This window comes from Notamacropus eugenii, chromosome 1, assembly GCF_028372415.1.
Source record: "Notamacropus eugenii isolate mMacEug1 chromosome 1, mMacEug1.pri_v2, whole genome shotgun sequence".
Taxonomy (NCBI): Eukaryota; Metazoa; Chordata; class Mammalia; order Diprotodontia; family Macropodidae; genus Notamacropus; species Notamacropus eugenii.
The window spans coordinates 754,571,860-754,582,564 of NC_092872.1; the positions used below are offsets into that span (position 1 = coordinate 754,571,860).

Genomic DNA, 10,705 nt, shown 5'->3' on the forward strand with positions numbered 1-10,705 from the left:
CTCAGCCTCCTCGCTCTCCAGGCTTTGGGAACTCTAGGAGCAAAAGGCAGGGACCCATCAGCTATTTGTCTACACAGACACAGCCAATTAAAAGAGAAGAGTTTCAACAAGGAGACAAGTAATGAAGACGCCAAGTCACTGCCATTCACTCGGATGTAATGAAAGAGATGGCATCTCTAATTCGGGTCTGACCAAACCAGCCTCGTGCCTCCCTGCACACAGCCCCCATTCACTGCCATCCTCATTCACAGCATAATGGCCACTTGGCTTAAACGCAGAAGGAACCTGGAAAAACCTGAGAACAAACAGCCCAGCGCCCACGCACAAAACATCTAATCTGCTGCAGGAAAACATTTTAAAGGAAAGAAAGGAAATCTGCCCAAGAGTCCCACAAGACACTGGGATTCAGGCCAGCCTGGTTGGAAGGGCCCCAAAGTGTGCCAGAGCCTAGAGCAGCCACTGAGCCAGGGTCGGACTCACGGGCTCTGAATTCAAGTTCAGGGCTCCAGGACCCCCCGAGGTGCTCCAGTGAAAACGAGAGAGGCCTCAGATGCCTCCATAGCTAATTCTAGGGTCCAGCTCAAGGCAGAAGAGGATCAGATGGACCCCTGCAGGCAAGCACTGAGAAAAGAGGCTCAGCAGTAAGACGAGCCCTGGGAGGTTTGCTGGGCACTCTGACAGGCACCATCCCATTGGATCCTCACAAGTCCAGGACATGGTGCCATCATGATCCCCATTTTGAAGATAAGGAAACGGAGGCCAACACAGGGCCTTGCACTGGGTCAGAGGGCCAGTGGGTGTCCAAGTTCCCCTGGAGGTCAGTGTCCTCAAGTGCACCCCCTCATGGCTCAGATTAAACACTGGTCAGAGGACACCCAACTTGGGAAGCTCACTGTGTTCTACTCAAGCTTGGGGGAGTAGACCTTCTGTGTAGCCTGCCCCAGGCTGGGGGTGGTCTGGAATTAAGAGTGACGTAATCAGTCATGTCCCCCAGTCCCTCATTAGAACATTACTACACATTCTCTGTCTCACTGATGGTTAGCCAGTCAAAGTTGGCTGTGTCCATTGGGAACAGTCACTCATTCAAGGGTAATGAAGAGGCCATCATAACTCACCTCTGGTTCACAAGAGACAGCCAAGTGACTGATCCTTTTATTAATTACTTGCTAGCATAATTAATAAAATGATAACTAATCAGAACTCTGTCTCTCAAACTTTTTATAAGTCACAGCTGGGAGGCTGTTTGGAGTCTCTAGCCTGTGGACAAGCAGTCCTCCTGGATTATCATTTGCTCACAACCTGATGAAGGATAAGGTAAGTCCTAGGATGGCCTGTGTTTGGATCCCATTTTAACTTCAAAGGGAGGTAGAATCATTCACAATTTACTGCCCCACTTTCAAAGTGCCTTACAGAATGATAAAAGGACCATTTCACAATATTAATTTTTACCTCCTCAAACTTTCCATGGATCCATGCCCCGGGGAAAAGGCTGTATCAAGAGATGGTCACGACCTTATCCTACCTGGTAGTCCTCAACCAAGGACTGTGTGATCGTCTGTCAGGGGTTTTCAGGAGGATTCTAGTTCGAGTAGAGATAGCCCTAGAAGTCTTCTGAGGTCCCTTCCAGCTCCCAAAGTCTGATCTCACCAAGGTGAGTCCTCCCTCAGTGCAGACAGCAGCCCCCAAACACTTTGCCTTCAACAAGATTCTAATGCAAGTTGTTCCAGGGACAGATCTGCACAACATGCCAGTCCCCTTTTGGATCATTTTATACTTCATGGGCCCTATCCCTCATCTCTCAATCTCAGTGGTCCAGTACTGACCTGTCCCATGTCTAATCACACCTACACCACCGCTTCACATCACTGTTTTACAGGAGGCTTTCTCCCACCATGCATCTCTCCAGTGGCCTCCGGGTCAGAGGCACAACGGCTTCCTCAGAGACTGGTGTTCTGTCATCATGTAGCACCATCCAGAGGACAAAGGCATTAAACACGGAGATTTCTGGGATGTGAAGCAGCTTGAGACCATCAGGAGCACTGAGCAGTCAACCACTCAAACGCAATGCTGCCCTCTTGTCTCCCTCTCCAATTCAAAGTCCTCCTTCCTGTCCACACCTGCGAACTGAGCTACGCGTGCCAACGTCCTCTCTGTGCACTGGTCACCCCACTAGTCTGCCAGCTCGGACACTAGGCCTGGGTCATCCCCTGGGATTTAGCTATGTGCCCAATGTCTGTTGGGTAAACGCTCGCTTCCTCGTTCCTGAAGCTGGATGCCATCGGCACAGAATCGTTCAGAACTAAAACCAGATGGAGGCCCTCACACAGGGCCCTTGCAGGGTCTTCTCCATGACAGAAGGGTGACGGTAGGGGTGTCCTCTCTGATACCTCACTGGAGGGTCGCTGGCCAGTGTCTCTGGGGTCGTACTTATCGCGGAGTCCCGTCTGACCTCCACAGCTACCTGGACCTCCCTCTGGGAAGGACAGCCTTCAACCTGGCCCTCACATGACCAAATGAAACCTTTTCTTTTTTTTATAATCAACACATACCACATTTGTATTGGCTGCATTTGTTGGTCACTTCTGTGACTGTAAAGCAATCACACAACCCCCCTCCTCCTCCTAAAGTAGTACTGCCGCAGGGTCTGGCACCCAGGGATCCCACCTGTCCATGCGGCCCTGCATCCTTCTGTGTTGGCAGGAACAGACCCTCTGATGGGCAGTGAGGGGCCTTGGTTTGGTTCCTGACCGTCACTATGGCTAAGCGGGTCACTGGAAGCCCTCTGGTCAAAGGAAAAATGACCCAGAGCCAAGGCTGGCTAAGACAGACATGTGGCCAAAGAGCCAAGCCCCCTCCTTCAGATGCTAATTCATTCTTTTCTCTTTAGTTCCAATCTTGAAAAAAGAAGTGAATTAAAGAATTCTGAAGCTAGAAGGAAAAATTAGACCCCCAGAAGGAAACTGTTTGGTTAACGCAATGAAATGCCATCCAATGGAAGGGGCCTTCCCTCCCCCAGGAGGGACAAACCCCATGGAAGGGAGACACCACAACTCCTCCAGACCCTGCGGTGGCCTAGGCCACACCAGAAGAGCTCCCAGCTTCCCTGGTCATCCAGGCCGGGGGTCTTTGGGCTACATCTGCTCCCACAACTCGGGGCCAAGCAGAGCTAGTCTCATGGTCCTTCCACACAGCAGCCCCTGAACACTAGCAGACCACCAGCTCCCCTGTCTAATGCAGTCCAATTCCCTGAATTGGTGCCCATGTGACAAGGCCTGAGGCCCTTCCCCAGGCTGGCCATCCTCTCTCCTGAGCTCATACACATCCTTCTTAAGGTACATGGCCAGCAGGGAGGCATCTGCCCAGGGGACCCACAGGAAGAGATGCTGCCAGCCTGGCTGGAGCCATGCACACCAATGGACTCACCCTGTAGAGCGGGTGGCACTGGTCCTGGAAACAGGGCACCAGGTGTGCGTAGATCTGCAGGCTATAATAGTAAGCGGCCAGTTGGAGAGACAAGGCCGACGGCACTTGCTTCTCAAAGCATTTGCTAGCGTCCATCACCTGGAAGAAAAAGGGAGCAAATGAGCAGCCAAGCAGAGCCCTCTGAACACAAAGCACCCCCAGAAGGCATGAGAAGGTCTGGGTTCAGGAAACCACCAGCTCCACCCACAATTGCTGCTCTGAGGTAGCCCAATGAATGAGGTTCAGAACAGTTGTGGGATGATGACCGTGATGATGACCACGATGGCTCTGGGTCTGAGCTGTCTGGAGCCGCAGGGTTCACCCTTTCTTCTCCTCACAGCCCAGTTCCCCTGCCCCTGGCCTCACCCAGGGCCAGGTCCCTGCCCCACACCTGCCCAGAGCACAGATCAGACACCTCAACTCTGGACTCCACAGATCCCTGTGGCTCCTTCTGGTCTCTTTCTATGTGCTAAAGCCCTTGGCAGCATGGCCCAGCCTGTCTTTGCAAGCCCAGGGAATCTGCATCCCCAGCTCAGCCCCAAATAGCCCTTCTCTCAGAGCCACTCCATCTCTCATCTCCACACCTTTGCCCAGAATTCATTCCTTCTCTGTTTCTGCCTTGTGGAATCCTTCTGGTCCTCAGGAAGGGACCTAAACTCTTCTCCATGATGGTCCCTGACCCCCAGCCTAGTCCAGCTGTGGGACCCCTCCCTTCTCATCTGTCCTGATTCTGTACACACTGATGCACAAGGGCCTCTAGGCCCTGGCAAATGGAGGCTTCTGCAGGCAGAGAGGATTTCTGTTTCTGTCTGTGCCTCCCCAGCCCCCAGCCCTGTGCCCGGCACTCGCAGGCATTTAGCAAATGCTGACTGACTGACTCGCTGACTGACAGTGTAGGCAGTTTCTCAGGACTCTTTCTGAGCTCATGTGAACTTCACAACAGATCCGTGAGCAGATATTAATGTGATGAAGTGAAGCAGATGAAGAAACCAAGGCTCTGAGGGGTTAGCTGACCCGTCTAGGACCGAGCAGAGAGATGCTGGAGGCCAGATTGACACCCAGGTCCAGCTCTCTCTCTACCTCACCCTATAAGTCTGCCTGTACCAGAATCTCAGACTGAGAGTCAGATGGTAGTGTCCAGACTCCCACAAATTCACAGGAAGCTGCTTCCATTAACCACGCCCAGAGATGCTCAAAGTGCCATCTGAAGTCAGTCACCACATGGCACCCCCACAAAATGGAATTCTGATGCCGATTCATGGAAAGGACAAGGGACGGTGTCCAGGAAGAGGACATTGCTCCAGTTGCCTGCTGTGTGAAAGCTCACCTGTGGCAGGGCAAGCAGGTAAGCCAAGGCCAAGGTCATGTCATGGGGGAACGCATCACTGGCCAGCTGCAGGAGGACTGAAAGAGAAGAAAGGACAAGGTGACCATATGGCCCATGCAGCAGGGGACATGCTACGGTGGGGATTGGGGACACAGCTGCCCTGCTTCCACCTGGCCCACGTGGCAGCCATGCCCAACAGTCACCTACATCACATCTCTTTTGTACTGGCCAATGTGCAGTCAGGGGTCCCACCTTGGCCCCTGCACCAACAACAGTTTCATTACCCTCCAGCCTGGCCCACACAGGGTTGATGTGTCTCCCACAAGAGGGGTGGGACTGTAAAAGGTTCTCATGGGCAAGACCTAGGTCTCTGAACTCAGCATCGTGGGCACACCAGCATTAGAACAGATGGCTGCATGGTTCCAGTGTCTGCCCTGTGCATAGCCATGGAGGGACAGGAAAGCCAATATTCCCGTGATGAGACTCCCCAGCCTTACCCAGGCTGGTCCCCAAACAAAAGACTCAGACCATGGCACCAGATGCATCCTCAAAGCCCTTCCACCTTGGGGGGAGGGGTACCTGGGAGAACAGGGACTGGGATGGCAAAGCTGCTGAAAAACTCTGGTTCCACGCTCAGGATGGGGTTCGACCTGGCCCATTCATCAGGGCTTGCTAACTGACTGACTGATCTTCAGGTACTTCAGGCCCTGAAGGAAGGTTGGAAAGGTGCCATGAGCAGAACCCTAACTCAGTGCCCTCTTACCATGGTGAATCAGGCAGCCCAAGGCATCAGGCCTAAAACAGGGCGCAGCAGCAAGTCTATCTGGGAGACGCTCCCTGCAGCTGCGTGAACACCTCCTACACTGGATGGGCAGTCTACACTGCCTGCTGCTGCCCTGCACATCCTCCCCATCTCCTAGGACTGGCCCATGCAGTCTACACCTCATCCAAACGGATCAGCGCTGTGTCCAGGCCATACACCCAGACACACCTAGAATACCATCCAATGCCCACCCATCCTGGGGAACCCAGAATGACACATGGAGCCAGGTAAGGTCCGGACTCCACATAGCCCTGTCCACACTTCTCTCAGATGCTGCTCTGATGAGCAGTAAGACCTTCTCCAGCAGGGAGCACAGGGTGAGGCCCCCTGTAGGCACAGGAACACTCTCAGCTTCTGGGTGGATGTCCTGCCAGCTAAAGCCTCTCTTTGTCCACAGTCGATGTGCATTTCCTTGCCTACAGCTTCTGCGGGCAGGACCCCCTTCCCCACGATGTCCTTCCAGAAAAGGCTCTGCAGATCCCATTAAGAACAGAAACCACTCCCATTAAAATATGCGTAGGGTGAAGAAGGCTCAGTGAGTCTAAGATTAATGAAAAGGCAGGATCTTAAAGGAAAGTCACTTCCTGATGACACGCCCTGACAGAGGGGACACAGCACACAAGCCATTGATGTCTGGCTCTGGAAACGGGCATTCACCCATCTACTTGGAGATTTACCTTCTGACCAACAGTAAATTGCCCTGCCATCCCTGAGCGAGCCCCAGTGCACACGGCAAGGAGGGCAGGGAGCCAGTGCTGAAGCTGAGTGTGCTGCAGAAGCAGCTGCCACCACTGGGTCCAAGCCCCTCGTTTCACAAATGAGCCAACTGAGCCCCGGAAGGTGAAGGAAGAAACCAGCACGGCCACACCAAGGTCTCATGCTGGCTCCATGACATCACATGCTTCCCCCCACATCCCCAAGCCGGTCCCCTGTGCAGAGGTCCCACACAAGAACAGCAGAAGCGGCCCCGAGCTGATCCCCTCCCACAACCAGGGTGCTGCCAGACACACTAAAGGTCAGGGTCGTGCCGGACCAGCATTCCCGTGCTGGATATTCTCCACTCACTGATCCAGAGCTCGAGGGAGAGCCATGGTCCTGGTCAGGCAGGAAGGAGAAAGCTCCAGAGAACTGGACAAGCTGCCATGAGCAGATGATTTGGAAGGACCCTGGGAGCGGCCACATTTGGCTCATGCTGAAGTGGGCAGGCTGAAAGGTCGTTCCTCTAACAGACCCCTACCATCCTGAGCAGGCGCAAGCCCACGGGTCGCCTTCCTCAGGACGCTGCAGTGAAAAGCATGCTGGGAGTACACACAGGAGACAGCTTCAAATCCAACCTCAGACACAGACCTAGGCTGGCAACCAAGGTGAGGGTGCTTAATGGCTCCTAGCCTCCACTATCCCATCTGTAGAATGGGGAGGACAACACCTGCACCTCCTAGGATTGCGGGACTAAAGTAAGAATGCGCCGAACAGATACTCTTGGTCAACTCTGCCATTTTACAGGGAACTGAGGTCCAAGGCGAGTGATATGTCCAAGTCTTTCAGATGGGATCTGAATTCCAACTCTGGTTCTCTTACTCTAGATGCAGGACCGCCCCACCATTCAGAGAGATCCAGAAGGCTGTACAGAGGGAATTGCGTTGATTTGTGAACATCAAGGGGATCTTTCTGCATCCTCCTGGTAATAACACTCCACCTGCTTCCCTGCATCTCACCACTGGCACTCATGTCCTCCCTGGGCCAGGCAGGGAGGTCTCTGCTTCCTCTTCTCTCCCTTCCTCCCTATCACATGAAGGCTGGCTACCAAGAAGGAAGTCTAAGTGCTTCAGGAATTTCCTGATGCTTCCAAATGCAAAGGTGAGGATTCCCAAACCTCTCAGAGGGGAGATTTCCCCCCTGCACACATATACACACATACACATGCACACACATGCACATAGACACACATGCACATACATATACACATGCACATGCAATTACACGTATACACACATGCACATACTCTCACACACGCACAGTGCACATACACATGCACAAACACATACACATACACATATATACACACACACATGCCTGACCTCTTTGGGAATCACCCTTTGGAGTCCATCAGTGAGTCAGGGCTAGGAGAAAATCTCTCTTTTTGCTTTCTGGGCAGATAAAACTGGTGCTCACTCACCTTAGGGGTCAGACTTTTGGCCCCCTTCAAAGAATGAAAGGCCCTCTCAAAGGAAGGCAGTCAGAGGCCATGAAGGACTTCCCAGAGGGGAGCTGTGACAAACTCACAGATCCATCCAATGCCAGGGCTCAAGGAAACCTTCCAGGTGACCAAGACCAAGCCAGTCATTTAACAATGGGGGAAGCCGACATGGAGAACCATATTGCCTGACTGCAAAGCCACCATGGAATACACAGGCACCTTCCCAGGAGAAGCTCTGATGGGGACAACCCTGCCCTGGGTGTCTGAGCTCAGGGAGATTCATTTCTAAAGTAATCCGGATCTCATGCAGTTTGATACATGTGTGTGTTACATGGATGAAGCAACAATGGAAGGAGGGGCCCTGCGCCAAGCTCTGGGGAAGAGAAGGCATTCGCAGATCTGTGGTCCCAGCAGCCAAGTCCCTCTTGCTAAATGTCACATCACTAACTGCCTGCTAACACATACACATGCTATGACTTGCAGTATTACTCAGTATTCACCAACTCCATTCTTAAAGAAAGGATTCAGAAGGAGGGCCAGGAGAGACCAATTACTTAGTACGCACAAGAATTTACTAAGCTCCATTCTGGCACCCAGAATTGTGCTGGGCGCTGTGGGGCAGGCTCTGCCTTGAGGAAGCGTACATTCCACAGGAAGAGACAGGTCACTCTGCCTTTTTTGGACCCTGAGCCACACTTAGATGAAGGGCACCCTCTCCTCTTGTCTTCTTTTCACCCCACACCCCCCGCCTCAATCACCTGGGGTAGCCAGGGAGTCGCTCACCCAGCTTGGGTCACTTGCTGAGAGCAAGCTAACCACTCCTGAGCCCCTGCCCCAGCGCTCTGCTGTGCCAGGCAGAGCCTTCCAACCGTATGATGTCCCCTCAAGCTCTCAAGGCTGGGCCATGTGTCCTGACCCTGTGACCCATCAGCCCCATCTGCAGCTGAACTTCCTCCATGCGTCATCTCCCCTCTGGGCCAGGAGCATCAGACAGCAAGGACCCTTTGTATCCTCAGCTCTTGGAGTCACAAACACTTAACGCTTTTTCATCAATTCAAGCACTTAATCATCTCCTAACATGCTCTGCCCTCCTGCCTGCCAAAGGCTTTAGTCAAGTCAATGAAGCAACAGACGCTTTTACCTAGAACTTCCTTGCTGTTGGCAATTTGGTCTCCAGTTCCTCTACCTCCATGAACACCAGTCTACTCTTCTGGGAATTCTTGGTTTACATACTGCTAAAGCCTAGCTTAGAGAATATTCAGTCTAACTTTGCTGGCATGTGAAAGGAGCACCACTGTTCAGTAATTTGAACATTCCTTAGCATTGTCTCTCTTTAGGACTGAGATGTAAAGTGATCTTTTCCAATCCAGTGGCCCCTGTTGAGTTGTCCAAGTTTGCTGGCATATTGAGGGCAGCACCATCTTTCAGCCAGCATTCCATCACCTCCAGCAGACTTACTGTTAGCAACGTCTCCTAAGGCCCACTCCACACTCTCCGCTGTGGTTATCAGTGATGTTAGGATCCTTCTTGCTTACTTCTTCTCTGCACTTTTGCTGCCTCCTTTTAGCCCGCTCTCCTTCTGCTCAGTCCTTCCCATTTCTGCCTTTCATCGGGCCCACTTCTGCATGAATTTTTACCTTGATCTCTCCCATTTTCTTGAAGAGGTTCTGTTCTTCTCTTCCAGTTCTTTGCATCGTTCACTTAAGAAAACCTTCTTATGTTTCTTTCCTGTTCTCTGGAATCCTACAATTAGTCTCCCCCTTTCACCATCCCTTCCCTTCCCTTCTTTGCTCAGCCCTTGGTCAAGCCCATCGGGCGCCATTTTGCTTTCCTGCTCTTCTATTTCTCTGGGATGTTTTGTGTTGCTGCCTCCTGGTGCAAACCTCTGTGCGTTGTTCTTCGGGCCCTCTGCCTACCAGATCTGATCCCTTCAATCTATCCATCACCTCCACTTCATATTCATAAGGGATGTAGGGCGTACCTAGACAGTCTGATGGCTTTCCTCAGGGGCTCCCATCACTGCTCGCAGAGAGCTGGTGTGGCTGAAGAGTTCCTCTCCCATCATCAGGCCAATGCTGAGCCTCCCTGGATGTGGCCAGGGGATAGTCCAGCCAGAATTTCTGCTCCAGAAGTGGAGCCTTCCACGACCTTTGTCCTGACTGCGACAAGTCACTGGAGAATGACTTTGTGGTGTGGAGGAGACACGCAACAAGTTTACATTATTAAAACTAAAAGGCCCTCCAAGAAATGCTGCCTTATATTCTACATGTCCTACTCCAGCAGGGTACACCACGGCCAGATAAAGAGAGAGGGTCAATCAAGCAGCCAAAGAAAAGGCAGGGATGGCCAACAGGAGGATATTCACAGATGACTGGAGGGAAAACATGGGCAAGGAGCCCAGATGGGGGTGGATACTGATGAAGTGGGGGCTTCCCTGGAAGGTTCAAGACCCCTGGCCAACTGCTCTACCACCAACACGAAAGCTTTCAGTTGTGCAGGGGCCCCAGCAACGGCCCTCAAGTGCCCTGTAACCACTGGGCTCACCTACTGTACCGGGGGCAGAGCTTGTCAAACCTCTTCAAGCACTGACAAAAAGAAAAAGGCCCGAACGTTTCCTTCTAAATGACCCGATGATGACCTTTTCTTCCCTTAATAACTGCCTATTTTTTTAAAATGGCAGAAAAAATTATTCTTAGTGCTAAATAAATCATAATTTTTAATGAATCAACTGCATTTGGACACGCTGCCCTAGTTCAACCCAAATACACAAGTGCAGGTTTAAAGAGCCGCACCTGATCACCCGACGTTTGTTGTGGCTATTCAGCATTTTCTATTCACTGAATGCTTCCTAACGGTTGTTAGAGTTATTCCTCATGACCCTTTATCAACCTCGATA

General features: G+C 52.1%; 1 protein-coding gene across 1 annotated transcript in view; it reads right to left on the reverse strand.

Moving 5' to 3' along the window:
* The window catches only part of NBAS (NBAS subunit of NRZ tethering complex), a 280,935-nt gene that overhangs the window by 95,447 nt on the left and 174,783 nt on the right, over nt 1-10,705 (reverse strand). The window contains exons 39-40 of the mRNA XM_072642657.1: nt 4,790-4,866; nt 3,424-3,561 (exon numbers count right to left, since the gene is read on the reverse strand). Coding sequence (XP_072498758.1) covers nt 3,424-3,561; nt 4,790-4,866 — 215 coding nt within the window. The remainder of the gene's footprint in view (nt 1-3,423; nt 3,562-4,789; nt 4,867-10,705) is intronic.